The 26,897-nt window shown below is 35.3% G+C and overlaps 1 protein-coding gene across 1 annotated transcript; it reads left to right on the top strand.

Annotated features, from left to right (window-relative positions):
* Positions 1-5,247: 5,247 nt before the first annotated feature.
* Positions 5,248-26,596, top strand: LOC100257033 (protein REDUCED CHLOROPLAST COVERAGE 2). Its single transcript, XM_059740782.1, has 23 exons — positions 5,248-5,736; positions 5,993-6,054; positions 6,179-6,271; positions 7,570-7,642; positions 7,728-8,096; positions 9,196-9,260; positions 9,397-9,528; positions 9,732-9,773; positions 9,846-10,370; positions 10,486-10,643; positions 10,864-11,371; positions 11,582-11,644; positions 11,726-11,827; positions 12,455-12,775; positions 12,869-12,961; positions 13,054-13,155; positions 13,250-13,354; positions 17,207-17,340; positions 21,533-21,716; positions 22,845-22,976; positions 23,061-23,173; positions 23,692-23,773; positions 23,882-26,596. Exons 1-23 carry the CDS (start codon positions 5,667-5,669, stop codon positions 26,045-26,047), a joined length of 5,694 nt encoding a protein of 1,897 aa, XP_059596765.1. The 5' UTR covers positions 5,248-5,666; the 3' UTR covers positions 26,048-26,596.
* The last annotated feature ends 301 nt before the right edge of the window (positions 26,597-26,897 follow it).

Below are 26,897 nucleotides of genomic sequence, written 5' to 3' on the forward strand. Positions count from 1 at the left end.
TGATGGCCATATGCGCTAGTTGTGGCCGGCAAAAAAGACTATGCATCAAATGCAAAGAAATCATGTCTCTTTTTTTGGTGGGGGGACTATTTTCATGTAGTTTAGCAGGGAAACCCGGCAAAGATGTCAATGGTTGGAGCTTTATCTTTTGCTTTTACTCCAATTCAGGTTTCAAGTAAATGGAATCCAAAATTTTCCAAAAGGGATGGCAGCCACCCACACAATGCCTTGCGTGATTTTCTTTTTATGTATTAATTTATAATAAGCAAGTTGAAAAAAATGATTTTTCTTCTGGTTTTCTATTTTCAAACTTAGAATTTGTAAGGGAAATGTGATGAAAAGAAAATAGTAAAAAGTAGATTTAAAAGTTAATAAATTATTTTTATATATTTTTTAATATAATTTACTCATTTTTTATCTTCTATATAAAAATTAAATATTTTAAAATATATAAATTTTTAATTAGATTTTATTATATTTGATTTTATTTCATGTTAAATATGAAAAGTCATTTTTTTTATATTTTTTAAAAACCAAACATGGTAGAAACTTTCAACCTTTGTTTGAAATTTAAAGTTTGAATTAATAAATATTTTTATTTAAACTTTGAATGAAAAGCAAATGTCATCTAAAAAAACAAGTAGAAGATTAAGGCTTGTTTGGAAACAATCTTTTAAAATAATTTTTTGTTTTTCAAAATAAAAAACACACAAAACACGTTTAACAACCAAAATTTGTTTTCTGTTTCTGTTTTTAAAAATATGAATGCAAAATTTGAAAAATAGGTTAGGTGAAAATAAGGGTCTCCAAAAAGCCCATGGCCCGGCCCGAGCCCATTTCTGGATGGGTCGGGCCATGGGCCCCAATTTAGGCCCGGTTCGGTCCAACGGGCTGTCCTGCCTGTAGACCCATAGGCCTGCTCGTAGGCCCGCCACTTAAAAATATATATATATATATATATATATAAAATATATTCAAGAAATAGAAAATACTACATTAATAAAAATATTCATTGCTAACTATTTTATTCATTGAATATATACATTACATTTGAAAATGTGGGAAAAGTTTACATCACTACAAAATAAATACATCCCAACTAGGTTGACACCTACTTATTTGTCAATCATTTGTACTTTTCAACCACAAAAATAAAAATAAAAATATGACATACATTTAGTAAAATATTTTAATCATTATCTCTTGGCGGTGATGACGAATTATCGCAAATCCATGAAGATCTTGATGATTTTAGTTTTTCCATATTGACAAGCATATTTTCTTCTTGAATAGAATCAAATATCCTTTTATCTGCTATTACCCAGTCTTTTACACATATATTTGCTTCAATAGAATCCGGCGCTAAGCTGCATCGTTTATCACTAACTACTCTTCCACCTGCACTAAAAGCAGCTTCTGATGCAACTGTACTCACAGGAACTGTTAGTACATCACGAGCAATGATAGAAAGCACATGATATTTGTGTTGTTGTGATTTCCACCATATTAAAATATCAAAATCTTCATAATCTTTAAATGAAATTAAATCAATATTAAGATATCTATCTAAATATGTTGTGTTGTTTGGAGAACTATTTGTTGTCTTTTTTCAACTTTTTAACATTTATAGAGCTCCTTTATAAAAAGATGAAGAGCTTGTAGATGTAGGTGGTAATTTAATAGAACTAATATTATCACCATATTTTTCTTTATAATAGTTATATAAATTATATAATAATGAATTTATTTCATTTTTAATTTCTTCAATTTTTATTTGGTCATTAAAATAAATAATTGTTAACCATTCATCCAAAGTTTCAAATTTCAATCTAAGGTCCACAATTAAACCAAGATAAAAAATTAAAGGTATTTCTCCCCAATATTTTCTAAATTTTTCTATCATTGTAAATATTGCACCATTAAATATATCCAAATTTAAATATTTTTGAAGTATAATAAAAATATTAGTTATTTGCATGACAACTCGGTTTGAAGATGGATAATATACACCACAAAATTTTTTTGTTGAAGTATCAAATACTTCAAAAAGATCTCTTAAAAGATCTGCAATATGTCAATCATAATAATTTAATACATCAATATCTACTTCACAATCATTACTAATTAATTGTATTTTATATAGTTCTACTACTTTTCTATATTTTATAATAGTTTGTAAAAGTTTATAAGTGGAATTCCATCTAGTGGGCATATCCAATTTTATATTTCTTTTTTTCATATTTAACATTTTGCAACAATAAAAAAATAATTCATGTTTTGCTTGAGAACTATTAAGATCCGCAGCAATGCCTCTAATTTTTGATAATGTATCATCAACGTGTTTTAATCCATCTTTTACAATTAAATTTAAAATATGTGCACAACAACGCACATGAAATATTTTATATTGATCTTCTTTTATTTGCCAATATCGTTTTAATCTAAATACTGCTGCATCATTATTAGAAGCATTATCTAATGTTATTGTAAATATTTTATCACGAATGCCAAAATTTATAATTTCATTAATTAATAAAGATGCTATATTTTTACCATTATGTGGAGCATTTATTATTTTAAATGAAATAATTCTTTTATTTAATTTTCATTCATTATCAATATAATGAGCAGTTATACATAAAAAACCACTGTGAGTTAAAGATGACCAAATATCAGATATTAAACAAATTTTTCCTTCAAAATTTGCAAAAAAAGTTTTTAAATTTTCTTTTTGTGTTTCAAAATTTTTTATAAAAATTCTTTTAACTGTATTTCCAAAGCAACCTTGAAACTAAGGATTAACAGCTCGTTGCATTGTTCCCGTATAATCATGAGTTTCCATGAAATTGAAAGGTTGTTCTGTTCTTATTATATAACCAATCATTTCTTCACGACAATAAGATTCATCATAAGAAAATGTTTTTAAATTTCCATTTTTATCTTTACCTAATTGCATATAATTTCTAATATCTACATTATTTTTAATTTTACAATTTTTATGATACCTTTTTAAATGACTTGTACCTGCATTTGAGCCACCACTAAGAAGTTTGTTACAAATTTTATATTTTGCTTTTATTTATTTTTTATTATTTTCTAAATTTATTTCTATTCTATCCAAAAAATTCCATATATTTGAAGTAAATTTTTTGCTATCACATGCATTAGATGAAGAACAAGAACCACTTGCCATAATTATAATTATTGATAAAATATTATGCTAAAAATAATAAATGTAAAATTAAATTGTAACAAATAAATAAAAGAAAAGGTGAAGTATGTTACTAAATTGGAGAACTGAAGCAGAAATTCCTTCAAATTTGAACTCTTTGAACCACCAATGCTTGTTTTTCACCACCAATAATATTGAATAATTTGAGACAAAATGCAATAATTGGAAATATTGTGGAATGGGAGAGAGCTTAAGAGTTGAGAGAATAGAAAAAAATTAAGGGTATTTAATATTTATAGGGATTTAAATATTGAGATTTAATTTTTTTTTTTTTTAAAATGTCAAGACCGTTCAACGGTCATATATTTGATATTTATGAATTATGAGTGGCATGTTCAACGGTCATGTGACCGTTGAACAGCCAACTCATTTTTATTTTTTTTCAAAAATCATACAATATTTTTAATATATATAACTAATGCAAAATAGTTATACAAAAGAGGGACAACTCAGTTGGTGGCTAGCTCTCCTTGAATGCTTATGGATCCATAAGGGAAGGGTTCGAAAAGCCGGCCAGCCCGGCCCGGCCCGTTGGAGACCCTTATGTGAAAATGACATAACGTCCATGATGTTTTCTTTTTCATTTGCATAACAAGTTAAAGTATGTCATTATGAAAAATTGGAATCATTTTGAAAAAAATTATGTGTACGTTTGCTTAATCACTTTTTACATCCACTTACTATTATAATTTTTTAGGACAAAATATATATCTTATTAAAAAGATCAAAATTCCCTTCAAATTCAATACACATTGATCTTTCTCCTTGTTTTCCTCCATTTCTTCCTTTTCAACCTCTCCAAAATCCTCATGAGGTTGTTGAAAAAGATTATGTTTTCAAACAATGAATAAAATAATGTTAAAAGTGAATTTTCATCCATTTTTCCATGTTTTTTTTGTGGCTTTTTTTTAAGATTTAAAAAGTAAGGGACTAAGACGCATATAATTATACACCTTTGAACGCTTTTAAGAGCGTTCAACCCTATACTTTTGAACATGCTTAAAAGTGTATATCATTGTACCCCAAATACCCTTAAAACTTAAAAAGTTTTAATAATATACCTCTAAATACGCTTAAGAGTGTGAATTGCCATACCTTTAGAATAATAAAAAAAAATAATAATATTTAGGTGGATGTATTAATAAAATCTATATTTTTAAGATGAGAATGTAAAAAAAATAAAATATGTAGAGATATTAAGGGTCTGTTTTACCATTGTTTTCGAGAATAATTTTCTATTATACAAGAAATAAAAAACATTTAACGACAATAATAGATAACATGATATTTTTTTAAAATATCTTTTAGTTTTTTTTTTTACTTGTTTTTTAAGGATTGTTTTTAAAAATAATTATAAAAATATGTAAAATAATTAAAAATAAAACATTTGATATAAAATTTATGTTTAAAACACATTTAAAAATAAGTTAAAAATATTTTAAGTTTTCAAATATATTTTTGTTTTACAAAATATCACCGAACAATTACTAGGGCCTAGATAAATTCAAATATAATCCTTTATAATTTTATTATTTATTGAGAAATTTAAAAAAAAAATCATTTTAGTAAATATGAGAAACTAGCCTCTTTCAAAAAAACTATAAATTAAGAAAAATATTTCGTCAACCCAACATTTGATATAAAATTTTTTTATATTTTTTCTATTTTTTAAATCAATTTTTATACTTGCTATTATAATATCCATGAAAAATATAACAAAAAATATATATTTCTTTTAAACCAATAAGTAAATTTTAAAATTGATGTCCAAAAAGGACAAGGCCCTTCAGTGGATTAGCTTATGGATGAAGGGCGAAAGCAAGTACTATTCAAGATAGAGTGGGTCATTTCATTTGCTCGATCTAGAGACTAGTAGAAAAGGAACTATCTAAAAATTCTGAGATATGTACACGTGGCAGGCAGCAATGGGCTACAAAACCATCCAACCAAGTCCGTAAATCTGTAATGACTCAAATATTGAAACGGACTATGGAGATGGTTATTGGTTGTGAGGAGATGCTGAGCAGAAAAAATAAATGAGAGGCCCAAAAATCGCTAGCCTCACATTCTCTCTCAAACCCCTCCTTGTAGCAGGAGAGGAGGACACGCCCCTCTCCTCTGCCTTACCTTATCCTATCCCCATCTCCTTTCTTTCTCTCTCTTTCTCTATATCCTCCCACTCCCCACACACTCCACCCCTCCATTCACTTCCTTTAATACGCTTGATACTTCTGCAAGATACTTCTTTACATATCTTCTTAATTCTGTTTCCTCTCTTTCTTCCTCATTTAAATGCACATTGCGGAGAGGATTTGAGTTTGCTGTGTGTTTTTCGATAAGTTCGATTGAGTTCATTCATTGGTATTGCCGTCGAGCAATCTGGTAAGGTAAGTATCCGTTTTGGGAGGAGTTAATCGGGCCGTTTTGATGCAAAATGGCTCCCAAGACTGGGAAGACGAAGCCTCACAAAACCAAAGGAGAGAAGAAGAAAAAGGAAGAGAAAGGTCTGAATTCAATGCGAATTCGTTCTCTTGTTGTTTACCTTATTGGAATGTTTCCGTTTGGTTTCTATAGAGAATGAAAGAAAAAGATGAACAGAACACACAATCGATTCAAAGAATGAGAATATGTTCACAAATTTAGCAAACATTCAAAATCGATTCAAAAAGAAAAAGAAAAAGAAAAACCCTGTTTGTTTAATTTTCTCGCATTTTCTTGCCAATCATTTGTTTTCCACTTTTTGATATGTCGATTTTACAGTTCTACCCACTGTCATTGAAATAACCGTGGAAACGCCCGACGACTCACAAGTAACACTCAAGGTGCGTAATCTACTACTCTGTGCTAACGTGCCTGGGATGCGTACTGTAGGGAAAGAAGGGCTTTGAAATAAGTGTGGGTTAAGTGCTAAGCAGAGTGTTGATTTTGAACGTTTGATGAGCACAGGGAATATCGACGGACAGGATCCTGGATGTGAGAAAGCTTTTAGCTGTCCATGTCGAGACATGTCACTTGATCAACTACTCGTTATCTCATGAGGTATCTGCACTTGTCCTCTGCCTTTTTTTTTTTTTTCTACCGGGACCATTTTATTTTCTCCGGTCAGGTCATTTTCTTTCACAATTCTGTAGTTTTTTTGCGTCACGCTACTGATTCGAATAAATGCGTCGGATCTTAAATTGTTTTGGATTTTATAAAAATTTTAAATAAAATATTCTTAATAAATTATGGATAAATTTGAGGGCAATCCCCTCTGATGGTCAGAGCTTGTGTTGGTTTTGGTATAATTTTCTACTTATTTAATGAAATTTAAAAGAACTTCTTGCATTGATTTATGAACTTTGGTAGAAGTGAAAGTAAATTTTAATTGGATTTAGAGAGATTGTTCGACAACGTTTTTAAAAAACACACTTTAATCATAAAAAAAAGTTTTAAAAAGAATTATAAAAAAATTAAAAATCATTTTTAAAAGATTAAAAAATCACTAGAAAAATATTTAGGATGTATTTGATAGTAATTTTAGGAAACATTTATAATATTTTCAACACTTTAAGACTAAATTTTTTAAAATATTAAACAGATTAGAAATGTTTTCTAAAATTACAATTAAAACGAACTCTTAAGAGATGATTCTTTAAAAAATATTTTTACATAAAGTAATTTAATTATAAGTGAATTTGATAGTGATTCTAAGAAACGTTTTTAATATTTGTAACACTTGAAATTTTCATTCTTTAAATATTAAAAATGTTAGAAACACTTCTTATAATTACTATCAAACGCATTTTAAGAATACGTTTGAAAATAATTATAAAAATTGTTTTTAATATTTTTAATATTTGAATGATAAAAATTTTTAAATATTAAAAACGCTTTTTAAAATTATATTTTAAAATTATTTTAAATAAAATACTTTCAATTACACCGTGAAAATATTATTGTTTCAAAAATGAAATGATAAGAAATAGGCGTGAATTAAATTTGAAATGTTGGGAAATGTTGATAAAAGGGGGAAACCTAACGACTCAAATAGGGTTGGGTTTGTGGAAGCCTGTGTTGTGGGCCTTGTCCATGATTATGCGATCTTGTATGTCCTATAAAGGCCACTTGTGGGATGTGGGCCCTTCCAGGATCACGGGCTTCAGAATGAAAAGCATCCACGTCCTGACGTCACTTTTGTGTGCCCTTTGTTAGTTTATTAGTATTATTATTATTATTATGGAATAATCTTTAAAACCCGAGTGGACCCAGATTCTAGGCATATAGATTTACTGCTGATATAAGAATAGCGAATTGTAAACAACAAACTAACGGCTGGCGTCTGAAATGTGGAACAGGTGAGAGGAGGCGGACTCAAAGACTCAGTGGACATACCTTCTCTGAAACCTTGCCACCTCACCATCGTCCAAGGTACTACTCCCATCCAAAGCCCAACATCCATTTCCCTACCTTCCTCGATCTACTACCTCTCACCACCTAATCGCAACTGTTGCAGAGGACTACACGGAGGACCTCGCCGTTGCACACGTCCGACGACTGCTCGACATCGTCGCCTGCACTAGCTCCTTCGGTTCCCCATCTTCTTCCCCTAAAAAGCCCGGTTCAAAAGAACCCGCTTCCAGCCAAGCGGAAGGCCAACCCTCTGACAATGGGGTCGAACCCACTTCCAAGCCCAGGCCAGGTGACAAGAAGCTCGGCGGAGCCCAGGGAGGCGCCCATGCCCACGGTGGTGTCAAGGCTAGCAAAGAGGCCAAACCGGAGGAGTCAGAGAAAGGGGACATCGCGGTCTCCATGTGCCCCCCGCCCAGGCTCGGACAGTTCTATGATTTCTTCTCCTTTTCGCACCTCACACCTCCGATTCAATGTGGGTTTTCTCTCTTTGTTTGATTGGGAGGTTCCTCATTCCAATGACATTCATTTTCTTTCAGTCATTATATTCGTCACTTCCTTATGAATTGGGAATGAATGTTTTACTGGCTATACTTCACTTACATTCATTCACAAACTTAAATCCATTTTTTATTTTATAGTTACTATAGTATCCATACTTCGTATCTTCGTATATATACTTTCTGGGTTCGTTCTATATCTTCGTATTTGTACTGTCTGACTTCCGGAATGTTTGAGATTTTATGGTTACTACGGTTAAATTGATAAAGCTTATAATGGTTTGATTTGTTGACTAGGAGTAAACGCGACTTTAACTATTTTTATTTTTAAGAAGAGTAGGAAAATTCACAAACTATAGCACTCTCATGGCTAATGAAGCCTGCCAACTACAGAAAAGGAAGGAAGCTTCTAAAGCTGCAGCATGATCTGGTTCATGTATCATCTTTATAGAAAATGTTCAGTCGTGCTAGTAAGGCCAGCATTTCTGTTGCTTTTCCTTACTTTGAAAAACTGGTGGTTTTTCCGTTGGTGATGGTAATAGAAGACTTGTATTTTTTTTTTTTTTTTTTAAGAAGAGTAGGAAAATTCACAAACTATAGCACTCTCATAGCTAATGAAGCTTGCCAACTAGGGAAAAACAAGGAAGCTTCTAAAGCTGCACTATGATCTGCTTCATGTATCATCTTTATAGAAAATGTTCAGTTGTGCTAGTAAGGCCAGCATTTCTGTTGCTTTCTCCTTACTTTGAAAAACTGGTGGTTTTTCTGTTGATGATGATAATAAAAGACTTGTATTTTTTTATTTTTTTTTTTAGTTTATTTTTTTTTTTTTTCCAAAAGGTTTGGTTGGTGTTTGATTATGTTGTTTAGTGTTCTTGTTTCCCTGAAAATTGGATTTGGATGATATTTTCTGTTTGTATTATGAGTTGTTTCACTGCACATCATCATTGTCTTCCAAAAATGATCATAGAATTCTCTCCTGGTTGGTTTAGTTGCAATAGGAATTGTTTAATGTTGCTCCAGTTATCTTCTAAAAGTGAAATTTTGTTAATTATGTTTTGGATTCTCTGGCAGACATTAGGAGATCCACTCGGCCTTTCCTTGAGGATAAAACAGAAGATGACTTGTTTCAAATTGATGTGAGGTTCTGCTATTTGGCTTTGGATTATTTCTATAAAATCATTGTATTTATTTCTGTTATTTCCTGAATTAATTTGTGGCAGTGTACCGATAATATAACTTGGCTTGGAATGGTTTGTATACCTGTTTCTGCAGGTTCGGGTTTGCAGTGGGAAACCAATGACAATAGTTGCTTCCCGAAAAGGTTTCTACCCTGCTGGAAAACGTCTTCTTCTGAGTCACTCTTTGGTTAGTCTGTTGCAGCAGATAAGTCGGGTGTTTGATTCTGTAAGTTTAACTGATTTTCATGTTCAACAGTTGCAGTTATTTTATCTTATGGATCTGAGATCTCTCTCTCTTGCTGTACTTTCTCTTTTATTTTTTTTGCTTAGTTTTTACTGTCTCTGCAATCTACATATTTGTTTTTTTTTTTTTTTAATATTTCAATTTTTTAACCTTCTTGGTAGTTACTAACATTTTTTTTCTTGCAGGCATACAAAGCTCTTATGAAAGCTTTTACAGAGCACAATAAGGTCAGTGTGATTTGCACAAATCTTCATACTTAATCTTCAGAGAGATGATTAGAATTGCATCCCTTTTTTCAGTTTGGAAACCTTCCTTATGGTTTTCGTGCAAACACATGGGTTGTGCCACCAGTTATTGCTGATAATCCATCTCATTTTCCCCCACTACCCATTGAAGATGAAAATTGGGGTGGAAATGGTGGTGGACAAGGAAGAGATGGTAAACATGATCACAGGCAATGGGCTAAAGAGTTCTCAATTCTAGCAGCAATGCCCTGTAAAACAGCAGAAGAAAGGCAAATTCGAGATCGAAAAGCCTTTCTGCTTCATAGTCTATTTGTCGACGTTTCAGTTTTTAAAGCTGTTGCAGCAATCAAGCATCTTATGGAGAGCAATAAATGCTCCCCAAATGGTCCCAATGGTACAGTTTTCCATGAGGAAAGGATTGGAGATTTAATTATTAGGGTAACAAGAGATGTGCCTGATGCAAGCTTGAAGTTGGATGGTAAAAATGATGGGGGTCAGGTTCTTGGGATGTCAAAAGAGGAGCTTTCTCAGAGAAATTTACTTAAAGGAATAACTGCTGATGAAAGTGCAACTGTTCATGTAAGTAAAACATTTTTTCAATCTGTTCAGTTTTTCTTGATGTTGTCCTAACGTCTTTAAATTATGAAGTGTGTTATATACTATATTTAATGCTGAGGTCTCATTCTGTCTTCAGGATACTTCCACTTTAGGTGTTGTTATTGTGAGACACTGTGGCTACACTGCTGTTGTGAAAGTTCCAGCTAAGGTCAATTGGGAGGGGAATCCTATTCCCCAGGACATTGACATTGAGGATCAGCCTGAAGGAGGTGCCAATGCCTTGAATGTCAATAGGTAAGTACATTTAGCTTTGGAAATTTAGTTAATGCCTAATTATGTGAACAAGCAGGGGTCCCTGTCAGCTACTTATTTTTCGGATACTCAGGCTTTATATGTGACTCAATCACCTATTATACACTGACTCTTTGAAGAACACTGCTGCTTTAGATATAACATATTTGCTTCATGATAGTAAAATGAGTTGTTAATTACTGTTTTTTGTTTTGTTTTTCAGCTTGAGAATGCTATTGCACAAGTCATCCACACCTCAAGCATCAGTTCAACGGTTACAAAGTGGAGATTTTGAAGATTCACATTCTGCTAGGTGTTTGGTACGGAATGTTCTCGAGGAAAGCCTAATGAAATTGCAGGGAGAAGCAACTAAACATGCAAGATCAATCAGATGGGAGCTAGGAGCCTGTTGGGTGCAACACTTACAAAACCAGGCTTCAGGGAAAACCGAGTCTAAGAAAACTGAAGAAACCAAGGTTGAGCCAGCTGTAAAGGGTCTAGGAAAGCAAGGTGGACTGCTTAAGGAAATTAAGAAGAAAATAGACGACAGGAGCGGCAAAGCTGAGCAGGGCAAGGATGCTACTTTGACTAACAGCCTTGACATGAACAAGAAATTAGATGCTAGTCACTTAGAGAAACAAGATGAGGAAAAAGAAATGATGTGGAGAAAGCTTCTTCCTGAAGCAGCATATTTGCGCCTTAAGGAATCTGAAACTGGACTTCACCTTAAGGTTTGGTTGTTGCTTTCTTAAAAGATTGCATATCTGGTCAAATTTGTGCTATGTAAATTCTTAAAATCATTTATATGGGGTCATCCATGAACTTAGCAAGTATTGAGGAGCTTTATGCTCACAAACTTATGGAGAATATATATATTTTTGGCTTGCTCACATCTAGCTTTTTTCATACATATTTGATCTTGCTTCCTGTCATGTTGGCAGTCACCTGAAGAGTTGATTGAGATGGCACACAAATACTATGCTGATACTGCACTTCCAAAACTGGTTGGTTCCTTAATAATTATTATTTGCTTTGCCTTGTGATCTTTTAAGACTTTTAAATATTTGATTTAACTTTGATATTAGGTGGCAGATTTTGGCTCCCTTGAACTTTCACCTGTCGATGGAAGGACTTTGACAGATTTTATGCACACCAGGGGTTTGCAAATGTGTTCGTTGGGTCGTGTGGTAATAGATCCATTCTATTTTATTTTTTTTTCTTCTGCTACATCTGCCTTTTTTTTTTATTTTTTTTATTTTTTATTTTTACTGCTAACCTGCATGATAAATGCTTTAACTACCTTTTCTCCTCTAATAATAATTAATGCTTCACTCCAATTACACATACACCTGCAAGATGGCGCGCTCCTGTATGCCCAAATTCTAGCAGATGGGGCATTATGATGAATGTGCATGTGTCATTTATAGTAATATGAAATATGTTTCCTTATTGGCATCATAACTGGATCATGAGCCTCCATCCTGTGGGTTTCTTCTGTTAATCCCATTTGTGAGCACCTACAATTGATTTGATGATTTCATTGGGTGAATGGAATGTCACATAACTCTTATCAGCTGCAACCCAAAAACAAAGAAAAAGGAATGCAGTTCTAGTGATATGAATGTGGAGGTCATATCCCTCCAGTTAACTATGTGAGAGGTACTAGGTATATTATAGGATTCTGTATACAGTCCTGTATCAATGTGCCTTCTTATGCACACAAACAACTTGTGATTCTTGTTTGTGCTGAAATTTTCCTGGGATCTAGTTGAGATGTGATTTTTAATGTTTTTTTTTTCCCTCTATGATGCCAGGTTGAGCTTGCAGACAAACTGCCTCATGTGCAATCACTCTGTATACATGAGATGGTAGTGCGAGCCTACAAACACATATTGCAAGCTGTTGTAGCAGCAGTTGATAACATTGCTGACTTGGCAGGGTCAATAGCATCATGCTTAAATATATTGCTAGGAACACCATCAACTGAAAATTCTGATGCCAACATTAGTGATGATGATAACTTGAAATGGAAGTGGGTGGAAACTTTCCTTTTGAAGAGGTTTGGTTGGCAATGGAAGTATGAAAATTGCCAGGATCTTAGAAAATTTTCCATTCTTCGTGGGCTCTGCCACAAGGTATCTTGACTTGGCCTCTCACTGGGACTTGAGGTCTTACCACAGGGTGAATACTTCTATTTTAATTTTTTAAGTGAAATCATCTTTTCTCAGGTTGGACTTGAGCTTGTTCCTAGGGACTATGATATGGATATTGCATCTCCTTTTAGGAAGTCAGATATTATAAGCATGGTCCCTGTCTATAAGGTAATCTACATGAATAATCGCATTAGAAATTTAGCATTCAATTTTCATTAGGCTCTTAAGGTATCTTTAACAGAGTTGAATCTTGCCTACAGCATGTTGCATGTTCATCTGCGGATGGTCGTACACTGTTGGAATCATCGAAGACTTCTTTGGATAAAGGGAAATTGGAAGATGCTGTTAACTATGGCACTAAGGTAAAGAACAATATCTCTCCTTTTGAAGTTGTATGCTGGTCTTATACTAAATCTGATAACTACTTGGACCAATTTGCTTTGCTGAATTTTGAAGGCACTCTCAAAACTTGTGGCAGTCTGTGGTCCTTATCATCGAATGACAGCTGGAGCATATAGTCTTTTGGCTGTAGTGCTCTACCATACTGGGGATTTTAATCAGGTAGGTGCTTAAAATAACAAAATAGATCTCAGGACTAGTGCTATGCTGGTATACAATGCATTTAAATTTTAGTGCATCTGATCACTGGTATGTTCGACAAAACAATAGGCAAAAGAAGTACTTGGACAGAAACACAACAATATTTGATATACAAAATTGGGAGCACTTGTTCTGGATTTTATTGTCTTCTCTTTTTGTACTCTTCATGACTTAGATTACATCCTACGAACTATTTTGTGAACTTTCATATGAAAGATCACCTCAATCACAGCACTATATTTATGGATGTATATGTGTAGCATTATCATGTCAATTCTTCAAAATGCAGAAAGATTTAGTCAAAAACTTATGAAAATTTTATAAAACTATGAATTGCTAAATTTCAAAGTTCAAACTTGTGATATGAAAAAAGGGTTACTGTCTGTAGATTTAAAGTTCGGAATTCTATTGAAAGATAGATTCAAGAATTTGAAACAAAGATATAAACATGGATATAGACATACAATTATTGATGTCACTCCCTTTTTTTAATTAGAAACAAATAAATTAATAGGTAAAAAGAAGGACCAGATGCCTCTCCAAAACATTCAAAAAAACTTATTAAAAACATAGGAAAAAGTCCAATGGACTCCAAAAGATAATCAAGATGAGCTGCACATAGACAAAAGAAAATGTAAAATGCCAACAAGTAATCTACATGGCTCAGGGAGGTAAACATTCCCTATAAGCTTTACTTCTCACTTTGCTAAAAGATCCACATCATGCTTGGGAAAGCATGGAACCCAAGAAAAAAAGCATCACGGGTCTTGAACAATACCAATAATTTGATGAAGCCAACTGCCAACCATCATTCTTCCATGGGCTTCTCTCCTTATTAGCTGCCCATAAAAAATGACTGGCAAAATCTCCCGCAACCTAGAGTTTAGAGAGACTCAGGGTCTTGCAAAGGTGCTAGTTTCTAGGTCTCAAGAGCAAAACCTTCTCCAGTATGTTTAAGAAAAATTTCTCAACGCCATTCCACGATTATCTCTAGGCATTCCTCCGGTCTCTAGATGTTCTAGATTATCTGGCGTGAATCCATCAAATTTAGCTCCAAAGAACCCTAGGAGGTGGTCTCCACAAAGTATGTGTCTTCCCAATCATCTTATTGAACCACAAGCTATTTTCAATATTGAACAAAGAACTCAAATGGTGTGCCCTTAAAGGCTTTGGTGAACAAAACCACAAGAAGGAAAGAAGTGTATCATGTCCCAAACAGTTGCAACCAACTGAAATGCAATATTAAGAGTCCATTTGGGAGTGATTCTAGTAAGTACTTTTTTAGTCTATAGTGCTTTTATCTAAAGTGTTTCCATTAAAAACACTTTGAAAGAGAATCGCTTAGCTTTTGAATATAAATAAAAAAAGTGTTTTTGATAGTGCTTTTGGTAGTATGTTAGTGAAGGAGAAAAGTCAGTACCATTACATCCCGAATAATAAAAAAGTGATTATAGGAAGAAGCACCTACCAAGTGATTGTTTAGGAAGCACTTCCAAGTGGTTATCTAGATTGATAAAAGTGATTTTCAAAAATTCACCAAGCGCCTAATTTCTATAAAAAAGTGCTTTCAAGCAATAGCAAGTGCTTCTAGTCCTTTCAAAATCACTCCCAAACTGGCTCTAAATAGATATAACTACTCGTTTGGTTTTTGACCTAGATATGAGGTGTCCCCCCCTTCCCAGTAGAAAAGAAAAATAAATAACACTCATCATAAATGATTATATAATTGTAAAAGTTATAGGGTGTTTTTGGTGATGATTATATACCTTGGCATACAACATAAACTTCATATTAAGCTTTCATGAGCTCAATAATTTTCTTGGTTTGGTAAAAAAGTCACTTCTATATTTCTCTTATGTTCTTTTATTTTATCATTTGAATATGGAAAGAATTCTGATTATTTGAGTCTCTAAGTTAGAAAAAATTGTAACGCTATTTGGTTATTTTAAATCTTAAAGATAGAAAAACATACATGGTTTCTGTTCTTTAGTGTTTCGATGCTGAAATAGGAGGATAAATTTAATAAACCTGGATGATAATAAAAAATTCTTTCTAAATTGCTTCTTAAGTTAAAAAGATGCTATCATCCCTATCAACTAAAAGCATGTCTTAGGCTAATCAGGTTCCCAAGTGGATCCTACTTCAGTTTCATGCCAAACAAAGATGATTTACTGATATTGTGTGCATCTAGAGATCGTGTGGGATTGGCATCAATATATAAAATACAGGTTTTGAAAAAACTAGTAGTAGGGATGAGGGAATGTGCAAAATGAGAACCAAGAGTGTTTGTCTTCCTCTCGAGATCCCAGCTACCAAACATTTTTCTGGCAATTCCCTTTCATTTTTGAGACCAAAAAGCAAACCTAGAATTTTAAGGTGGTGTTTGTTTTTCTATTTGAATTTTGAGTGGGTTTGAATTTTGTCCTAAATTTGAATAAAAATCAATGCAAAAATGTCATTTAGACTTCAGATTTAAGATAAAAGTAGATTTTTTTTAAACTCCTTTTGTGTTAAGAATAAATATATGATGATATGACTTGACTTAAAATAATAACAATATGGAAACATCTGGACTCTATTAAGGCTTCAGACAAAAAAACAATTGGGATGAGTGTTATTTCAAATACTATTTGTTAAAACAAGAGCTGTTTACCTTGTGGAAGTTTATATATATATATATATAGATAGATAGATAGATAGATATACATATTGTACCTGAGAAAACAATGTTTAAGGGAAAAACAATCATAGAAATGCTTATATGTGGTGAAAGAAAAAGGGGGGTTAGAAAGTACCGCATTTGGAGAGAAGATTTACCCCATTGTTATTGAAACCTAATAGAGCTGCAACATGAATGGATTAGTTACTCATTGAAGGAAATATCCTGTTTCTTGACTATGCACTTGCATCTCCCTTTTTTTTTTTTTGTTCTTCTTTGACTGCTATTGCAACATGTGGAACCAACCATAAGTGTTTGAATATTACATAGAACTAAAGAAGTATATAGAAGGAATATAATAAAATCAATCAAGTGGTCTTACAATATGAATCAAGACCAGCAAGCACTTAGCCACTAACCCATCTCTGTGTCCCATTTATCAAGCAAAATACCCTTCATCAAGGTTTGAGTTTCTTCTACACACGGCTCTGGGTCTGATATCAGCTCTCCATGGCTCCATGAATGAAGCCAAATTCTTGGGATTCAGCTGCTATAAACCTCTGTCCAAGACTAGTTGGTGGCAAGGAATACCTAACCCAATGGAAATTTAGTTTAAATTCATCAACCTGGGAGTAAGCCTCCAAAGTTACCCAGAATAGGAAAGGTTATGGATAAACAGAATAGAAAATCAATGCCAAAATTATCAGTAACACATTTGTGTGTGATTGAATTGCTGCATAGTGTGCACACCTAGGAGCAGCATAAACACTGACAGCTCATTCTTGGTCACCAACTTAACTCTTTTTATGCTCATCCATATTGCCACTTTTCTGTGATATGGTGCCATGGATAAGGGGTGGAAGGGTATACGTATATGGGGGAGCAAAACCTTCCAAGATATTCACCAAGGTGCAGGAATTCATAAAAGAATATTAGAGACAAAATTACAGAGTTTTAATTAAGTGATATACAGGAGACAGTTCTAACAGGACCTTTAAATTTAAAAGTAAATTTGAGTGAACCTATTTTTTAAAATCCACAACTTCATTCTAAACACTTCATTTGAAGAAAGACATTGTCCTGGGATTTTCTATTTGAAAAATAATATTCACATTAAATTGTTTCATATTATTGGCCCTATTTATTTTTCGTAGGCAACCATCTATCAGCAAAAAGCTTTGGATATCAATGAGAGAGAGCTTGGACTTGATCATCCTGATACAATGAAAAGTTATGGGGATCTTGCTGTTTTCTATTATCGGCTTCAGCATACAGAGTTAGCATTGAAGTACGCTTTTATTATACTTTTTTCTCCCTTAGCTTTTTGTCTTTTTTGATACTATGGTGGTTATCCTTGTGGTTTTGTTCTTGTTTTCTGGAATGCTGTTCTAAATTTCTCAAACATACTTGAACTTTCTCCATTCTTGTTTTCACTTTGTAATTTCTTCTTACATCCATAAAACAGCACACTCTGAAAGTCAATTCCATTCTGTGATGAATGCTCCAGTTCCATGTATCCGTAACTGTGTGATTAAGAGGTCACATTTGTTTCAGTAGGACAGATCGATAGGGAGGAGACACTAGCTGAGTTTTAGTGTTTTCAGTGCTAATAAAATAATACGAAAATTAAAATTAATTGAATTTATGTTCATTGACTGAAATGTTTTCCAGTAGTGTCTGATCTTAATGCCACACATGGAAGTGCGCCTATGGGAAATATTTGATACTGCTGTGCTAGATGTCTTGTACTTGATTTATTATTTTTCACTATGGTTGGATTGTACACTTGTAAGTTGTACCTCAGCCAATTTTGGTTCATTAATCTGTTATGCTGGTTGTGGGTCATCAGGGGATAAGTTCCCTTTGTCTGGGGGTTCATTGTCTGCAACTGAAGTCTTTTTCTCTTTTCCTTTTTCAGCAGGGGTGTACCCGGGTGTGTTCCATAACTCTTACCTATTTTCTTATATTCTCCTATTTTCTTATATTCTCATGTTGAACTCGTTACTGTAATGTAATACAAGGAAGTAGCACTTTTGAGCCGCACATGCCAAAACACATAAACCTATTTTTTCTTTCCTCAAAATATTTTACCTTTGTCTCAAGAGCCTCAATAACACATTCCTGATTCTAATTCCTAAAAAAGGTGGGGCTGAGGACCTTGGGGACTTTAGACCCATTAGCCTATTGGGGGGGCTGTATAAATTGTTAGCTAAATTGTTAGTTAATAGGCTCAAGAAAGTGTTAGGAAAAGTGGTCTCCCCAGCCCAGAATGCCTTTGTGTTGGGAAGACAAATTCTTGATGCTTCCTTAATTGCAAATGAGGTGATAGACTCGTGGCAAGAAAGAAAAGAGAAAGGGTTCATCTGCAAATTGGATATTGAGAAAGCATATGACAACATTAACTGGCAGTTTTTGTTGAAGGCCTTACAAAAAATGGGATTTGGATCAAAGTGGTTGGGTTGGATGTGGAGCTGTTTATCTTCAGCCAAATTTTCAGTCCTGGTTAATGGGGTACCAGCTGGCTTTTTCCCAAGTGCTAAGGGGCTTCACCAAGGAGACCCCCTATCTCCTGACCTCTTTGTTTTGGGAATGGAAGTGTTGGATGCTCTTATTAGGAGGGCTATTGCTGGGGGATTCCTCTCAGGGTGTAGTATCCGAGGAGGTAGAAGACCCACTCCGAACATCTCCCATTTATTCTTTGCTGATGTTACAGTTGTGTTCTGTGAGGCTGATAAAGAGCACCTAACTCACTTAAGTTGGATCTTATTCTGGTTTGAAGCTGCATCAGGTCTAAGGATTAATTTGGCCAAAAGTGAATCATCCCAGTTGGTGAGGTGGATGAGATTGATGAGCTGGCAGTGTAGTTAGGGTGCAGGGTGGGCTCTTTGCCTTCTCAGTATCTAGGTCTGCCTTTAGAGGCTCCTAACAAGGCTCATTCTATGTGGGATGGGGTGAAAGAGAGAGTGAGGAGGAGACTTGCGCTTTGGAAACGACAACATATATCCAAAGGTGGGAGAATCACTCTCATAAAGAGCACATTGGCTAGCATGCCAATCTATCAAATGTCTCTTTTCCGGATGCCTAAGATTGTTGTTAGAAGGTTAGAAAAAGTGCAAAGAGATTTTCTTTGGGGAGGGGGAAACTTGGAGAGGAAAGCTCATCTAGTTAATTGGGAGGTGGTTTGTGCGGATAAGGATAAGGGTGGGTTAGGTTTAAGGAAGCTAGCCTTTTTGAACAAAGTCTTGCTTGGTAAATGGATATAGAGGTTTGCTTATGATAAAGACAATCTTTGGAAACAAGTGATCATGACAAAATATGGGCAAGAGGGTCTTGGTTGGAGGACAAAGAAGGCTAATGGGGCGTTCGGAGTAGGGGTTTGGAAGGAGATCTTGAAGGAAACTGATTGGTGTTGGGATAATATGGTGCTCATAGCTGGGAAGGGCACTAAAATCAAATTTTGGATTGATGTATGGTGCACTGGTACAACGTTGTCCCAAAACTTCCCTCATCTCTTTGCCATGGCTGTTCATAGGAATGCTACAGTGGAGGAGATGTGGGACCAGAATTTTGGACAAGGAGGCTGGAACCTAAGATTTTTGAGGGATTTTAATGATTAGGAGTTGGATATGGTAGGGGACTTGCTTCATGTTTTGAGGGGTCACAGGCCTTCTTTGGAGGAAGACTCAGTTTTTTGGAAGGGAGGAAGAAACGGACAATTTAGGGTTAAGGAAGTGTACAGCTTGTTGGCCAACCCCAATGACACCGCTTTTCCGACAAGTTGTATTTGGGTGGATAGAGTTCTAACCAAAGTTGCGTTCTTTGCTTGGGAGGCTACGTGGGGGAAGGTGCTTACTCTTGACAAGCTCCAGAAAAGAGGGTGGCAGCTCCCTAATTGTTGTTTTTTGTGTAGGTGTGAAGAAGAAACTGTAAATCATATTCTTATACAATGTATAGTGGTCAGAGTTCTGTGGGATATCGTCTTTGGGTTATTAGGTGTTCAGTGGGTCTTTCCAGAAACTGTAAAAGAGATCTTAACTTACTGGAGGGGCCCTTTTGTGGGAAAGAAAAGGAAAATGATATGGAAATTCATCCCGTTGTGTATTTTTTGGACGGTTTGGAAGAAGAGGAATAGATTAGCCTTTAGGGGTGTGTTAGATATTCAGAAACTCAAGAATTTTTTTGTTTGTAATTTATGGAGCTTGGCTAGATTGTATATTGGAGAGGAGTCTCTCTCCCTTATAGGCTTTTTGGAGTGGTTAGCTTCCACTTATGGGGTGGTGAGGCTCTTTTGGCTTTCTTTTTTGCTTGTGAGACCTTAGTTGCCTTGTATACCCCTTGTATGCAGTGTAGCTTTTTGCCCCTGGTTTAATACAATTCTGGCTTACTTATAAATAAATAAAAAATTATACATATTTTACCTTTGTCTGGGGGTTCATTGTTTGCAACTGAAGTCTTTTTCTCTTTTCCTTTTTTAGCAGGGTTTTACCCGGGTGTGCTCCATAACTCTACCTATTTTCTTATATTCTCATGTTGAACTCGTTACTGTGATGTAATACAAGGAAGTAGCACTTTTGAGCCACACATGCCAAAACACAAACCTATTTTTTCTTTCCTCAAAATATCTTACCTTTCTGATAGATGCACAGTTTTTTAAAGGTAATAGAAATGCAAGAATATAGGAGATCTCATGTTAAAGGAAGAGGAAGAGATGCAAGGGAAAAATGAAACAATTAAGAGGAAATTCATTTAAGAAGTGTGACAAAAAATAAAAAAATACACAGAAAGCGAGGAATCTTAGTTGGTGGCAGAAGAGACTTGCCATGAACCTTGTGTGAGATCAATTGTTGGGTCGGAAATTTATCCTTGGCATTTCCAACTTGCAACTCTTTCAACCTAGGAGTAATCCTTTATGACTGCCCTTTACTAGTGAGGCTTTCCACTGTTGGTAGGATTCTACACAACTATGTCAATTAATTCAAGTTTGCTTTGATGAGTACCCTTTAAATGCTGAATATTTTGGGGCATACACTATCATAGCAACTGTGGGATATGGCTGGTTTAGATTTTAAATTTTTAAGTTTCCTGATTTTTATAATCCCATTGAGAAACTATTAATTGTAGAATCAGCCTAATCATGTAAATGAGCTCTTTTGTGCTTCTTATTCACTGGTGGGCTGTTTAGCTCTTTACCATTTAAAGGTACACCAGTAGTCATGTACTGAAAGTGTTGTCAGTGTGAATTGTTAGGAGAGTCACATGCTTATTTGCAGCAAACAAGAAATTTGATGCTTTCCCTTGGGTAAACAAACTGTGGTGTCAATTCTACATGCAAGACGTCCTTGGTTAAAAATAAGATTTAATTTAAGAATGAATAACATTGAGACCCATCAAAAAAAAAAAAAAAGTTTTAACCTGCTCTGAGATAATGATTTCTGTATGATCAAAGATATGCATCTTACTTCATCTTTTCCTTTTTCTAGGTATGTCAATCGTGCATTATATCTTTTGCATCTTACATGCGGGCCTTCACATCCAAACACTGCTGCCACATATATTAATGTAGCAATGATGGAAGAAGGTTTGGGGAATGTCCATGTTGCACTGCGATACCTCCATGAGGCTCTCAAGTGCAACCAAAGACTACTTGGAGCTGATCACATACAGGTAAACTCTCTCTTATACATGTGTGCACACACACGTGAGAAATTGAGATCTTTACAAGTAGTATTTCTTAATATAACAATTAAAGGTAGAACTGTTATACATTTGCTACCTCAGATCTGAAATGAAACATTAAAAATAGTAACTTATCTTTTGAGCTAGAGCTGTTAGTTGTTTTGTAACTGTTAAACTATAATGGTTATAAACAGTAACACATTTTATACCTGTCAGTCTTTTTTTTTCATGGGGAATAATGTTTTCCCCCTTTTTTCGTCCCCAAAAGGACTTGAACTTGGAATCTCTCACAAACCCATCCCAACCCCTTACCACTTGAGCCAAGCCTCAAGGGCATACCTGCCATTGTGTTACTGTGGACACAACATATAAGATGTCAATCTGAATTTTACAGAAGGAAAATCAAATTGATTACAAAAGGAAAAGTAAACTGACTATAAAGTAAATATACAGCTTTTATATACTTGACTTGACAATAGCTCTAAGTTTCCCAATATAATGCAACTGAAAAATGATCTTAGATTATATTTGGACTTAGCAGCATGATGATTAATTGATGTGCTGAGTCAGCTTATAATTTGACTCAAATAAAGTAATTATATTGGGTTCACAATTTTGACCAGGAGATATCTTTTACTTTTTTCTTAATTAACTATTATCTACTTCAATTTTCTTCACTATCGCTAGACTGTTGTTGAGGCCCTAAATATCAACATCTAAAAAAAGGTGCTAAAAATTCTGTGGTAGAGACTGCAGAGGGTAAGATTTAAAACAGGTCCAAAACTACATAAATTGCCATTATTTGGAATATCTTGAAAAACTAAATGTGAAAGTAGATTAAATTGCCATAAAATCAGTTAGAAACAATATAAGGTGGATGTTGGACAATTACGTCTAGATGTCGAAGCCAAACCCAATTGAACCAGGTGTATTCAACCTTTTTGATTAGATATTACTAGTAGTATATTCCAGCTCTCAAACTAATCATCCAAAAGAATCAGCAGAGGATTATGCCTCTTGGAAGCTGATTTTTTGGGTTGTTTGTGCAAATATTTGGGACACTAGATGTTATTCCTGGTTCTGAACATGTTTAACCCATGCTTCTGTCTTCTTCAGACTGCTGCCAGCTATCATGCTATAGCAATTGCACTGTCTTTGATGGAAGCATACTCCTTAAGTGTTCAGCATGAACAAACAACTCTACAGATACTGCAGGCCAAGCTTGGACCAGATGATTTGCGTACACAGGTAATATCATGTTTGATATTTGATTATTGGCCCTCCTATTCTATGTGGTTATGCTTGTCTCTTAGATTTATGTAAATTTTGTAGGATGCGGCAGCATGGCTTGAGTACTTCGAGTCCAAGGCTCTGGAGCAGCAAGAAGCTGCCCGCAATGGCACTCCAAAGCCAGATGCCTCTATCTCCAGCAAAGGTCATCTAAGGTAATAATTACAATTTCTGAGAGAATTATGTGAATTGAGTCCAGTATTCTTACACCTCAACTGATAATCGCTCATGTAATGGGTAAATGATTAACAAATTACACTGGTTAAGTTACATATAGGCATGCAATTGAACTGCGAATTATAGGTTCCAGGGTTTAATCTACTGCAAGATTGGAACACTGTTCTGCAGTCAAATTTAATGCCTGGATATCATGTGAAAATTTGTTTTCAAAAGGTTTCACCTTTTGTTTTTAGGGTTTTTAGTTGACGTCAGCTTTTAGTGGGTTTTATGACTATTGATTTCCATTGATAGTGGTTGTTAATGTTGTTTTTGATCTATACTAATTAAGAAAGGGGATTATCCTTGAGACTTGTTCTGATGTGACTTGTGTTGGGATTCAATTGCAAAACTGTCGAAAACTGCTATTGGATAATTTGATAGTATTTACCTTGAAGTACTATATTTTGTGTGCGCTTTTCAAAGTTTCATTAATTGGTTTTTCATCTTGGATCAGTGTATCGGACCTTTTGGATTATATAACCCCAGATGCAGAGATGAAAGCAAGAGATGCCCAAAAGAAGCAAGCTCGTGCAAAGGTCATGAGCTAATACCTTGTTGTGGTTTAGTTTTAGTTACTTCTATCATCCTATTTCTTTAATGCTGCATATATATACTGACAAAAGTCTCACCTTCTCATCATATAGATTAAAGGAAAACTGGGCCAAAACTGGGAAGGTATGGATGAAGATCAGAAGGACGAGATTTTATCACAAAGTTACCCTATTACAGAGAATTCTAGTGATAAAGAAAACAAGTCTGAAGCTCCATTTGCAGAAACAAGGGATGAGAAACCTGAATTTAGTCTAGCAGAAACAGCAGTAATAAACCAAAGTGATGACCTGGCGCAAGATGACACCTCTGATGAAGGATGGCAAGAAGCTGTTCCGAAAGGTCGATCACCGGCAGGTCGCAAGGCTTCTGGTTCAAGGAGGCCAAGCCTAGCAAAATTGAATACTAACTCTATGAATGCGTCCCAGTCACCAAGATACCGTGGAAAACCCACAGGTTTTGCATCCCCAAGAACAAGTCCTAATGAGTCCTCTACCCCCACTGGATCTGTTCTTCCTGTTCCTAAGAAATTTGTGAAGAGTTCAAGCTTCAGCCCGAAACAAAACACTCCTACAACCTCGGGTACTGGGCCAGAGAAATTATCTAATCCAAAGTCAGCCCCGGCTAGCCCAGCGGCAAGTGATCAAGTTTCAAAACCTGCCCCCTTGGCAAGTCCAATCAGTGTTCAGGCAGCTGGAAAACTTTTCTCCTACAAAGAAGTTGCTTTGGCTCCACCTGGGACAATTGTGAAGGTTGTGAAAGAACAGTTGCCAAAGGAAAATGTTTCTGCTGAACAAAATCCTCGGATGGGAAAGGAGGCAAAGGAGACACCTGTGATGGAAACAGCTCAAGGTAAGGAGGAGAAAACTGCAAAAGATGTGGAGGGAGAAAAAGTTAAGAAACATGTAGGAGAGAAAAAGCTTCTGGTTTCTAAACAGGAAATGAAAGGAGTTGCCAATGAAGAAAAACAAGTGGCCCATTCCGTTTTGACGGCATCACCAGAGCAAGTGGAGAGTGATGCCACTGAAGAAAAAAAGCTGGAGGCTAAAAAAGTAGAAGTAAAAGGAGTCTCTGTTGCCAAAGCAGAAGCTGGAAATGTTGCAGTTACTGGATTAAAGAATTCTGATTCTTCCAATGATTTAAACACAACTGATTCCAAGAGTGACATATTGCAAAAAGGATTATTGGATAATTCCCATGTGGCTTCCCCTGATTCAGAACCACAATCTGTTTTAACTGACAATACAACTCTGTTGCTGGAAAATGATGCCTCCCTCCCGAAGGAAAAAGTGGCAGGGGGAGATGACAATTCACATGATCTACCTAATGATGATGGGAGTTCCAGGCCTTCGTCAACTGAAGGAGAAAAACAAGAGGAAGCAGATACCGGAAAAGAAACTAAGAAACTTTCTGCAGCTGCTCCTCCATTCAATCCATCAACTATTCCAGTTTTTGGTTCAGTTTCAGTTCCTGGTTTTAAAGAGCATGGAGGAATTTTACCCCCACCAGTAAATATCCCACCAATGCTTACGGTTAATCCTGTTCGAAGATCACCCCATCAGTCTGCAACAGCAAGGGTTCCCTATGGTCCACGACTGTCAGGTGGTTATAACAGATCTGGAAATCGGGTTCCACGTAACAAAACTGGTTACCACAATCCTGAACATAATGGAGATGCGAGTCCCTTCACCTCCCCAAGGGTAATGAACCCACATGCAGCCGAATTTGTACCTGGCCAACCTTGGGTTCCCAATGGCTATCCAATGTCTCCAAATGGTTATTTGGCTTCCCCAAATGGTATCCCACTGTCTCCTAATGGTTTTCCCATCTCCCCAAATGGTATCCCACTGTCTCCAAATGGTTTTCCACCATCCCCGAACGGTGTTCCGGTGATTCAAAATGAGTTTCCAGCATCTCCAGTCAGTTCAGTTGATTCTCCTACAGTTGATACTGTTGAAACTGGCGCTGAAAGTAAAAGTGAAGTTTCAGAAGAGGGGGACGCCCAGAAGGCCTCAACAGAAGTGGGAGACATGACAAATCAGCCAAGGGAACACAGTGTACAAGAGGAAGATCAGTCTGGGGACAATGAACAAATTGGGCAAGAAATTGAAGAAAAGCCTGTAGAGACAGTTGCAGCATCTGATAATGTTGATGCTGCAAAAGAAAATTGTGACAACAGAGAGGTGGTGAAGGAAAAGCCAAGCAAGTGTTGGGGAGACTACAGTGATAGCGAAGCTGAAATTGTTGAGGTTACAAGCTGAAAGGAAATCATAAATGTTGTTTTTCGGGAGAAGTGACTCTATTCACAGCAAAGAGGTTGTGTAGCCTTGAGAGTGAGGAAGAAACCACCACCAATGCCTTGGGACCAGTAGGCTGGTTGAAGACACTGAAGAGTAGTGAAAGTTACGGTTTCTCGTGAATTCTGTGGTAAAGATTCTACAGTAAACACCGGCAATGTGATACGGTTGATTTTGTAGCAGCAAAGGGAACCACAAATATTTTTATTTGAAGCCTTAAAGTTAATAAGACTGGTATGTCAAAAAGAAATCTACCATCAAAGTGGGAGGATCCATCCGAGTAGTTTCCAAGTTACTTGAGTCTCTTTCCTTTCTTTTTCTGCATTAATTTTGTTTTTTATGGAATGCAAACTAAACATAGCCTTGGAGGATTTGTACCTTGGGTTGTACTTTTCGGGGATAAATGACTGCAAGGAAGGTCTGGTACAGACACTAAAGTTTCAATTTTCTTGCCATGTGCGTCACTCTGTAACATATAATTTCCTTGAATGAACCAGTTTTCCATGTAGTGAACTCCATTTTCCAGCTCTCTCTTATATATTCTGTGTCATTTCAGTCCACTCTCCGAATTCAGTCTACCTTTATTTGTTTAGAGTGCTTAAAAGTAGGAAAAAACTTAAGGTATGAAACCGAAATCCTTAGCTACCTTAATACCTACCATAGTTTGAACATGAGACATTGGTTTCGTATTAAGAATATACAAAGAAGTCTGAAGCATTCAATAAGGGTACAAAGAAACACAAATAAATGGAACAAAAAACAATGAGACCAAAATATGAAGCAATGAGAAGGCGTTACTCTTTTCTCAAACAGG

Source organism: Vitis vinifera, chromosome 11 (genome assembly GCF_030704535.1).
Source record: "Vitis vinifera cultivar Pinot Noir 40024 chromosome 11, ASM3070453v1".
NCBI lineage: Eukaryota > Viridiplantae > Streptophyta > Magnoliopsida > Vitales > Vitaceae > Vitis > Vitis vinifera.

What these genes read in the sequence shown, in the direction of transcription:
- LOC100257033 (XM_059740782.1), top strand. Translation starts at nt 5,667, where the DNA reads ATGGCTCCCAAGACTGGGAAGACGAAGCCTCACAAAACCAAAGGAGAG. An exon ending in ACTCACAAGTAACACTCAAG is followed by an intron (nt 6,055 to 6,178) that starts GTGCGTAATCTA and finishes TGATGAGCACAG; the next exon opens with GGAATATCGACGGACAGGAT. An exon ending in AGAAGCAAGCTCGTGCAAAG is followed by an intron (nt 23,774 to 23,881) that starts GTCATGAGCTAA and finishes CTCATCATATAG; the next exon opens with ATTAAAGGAAAACTGGGCCA.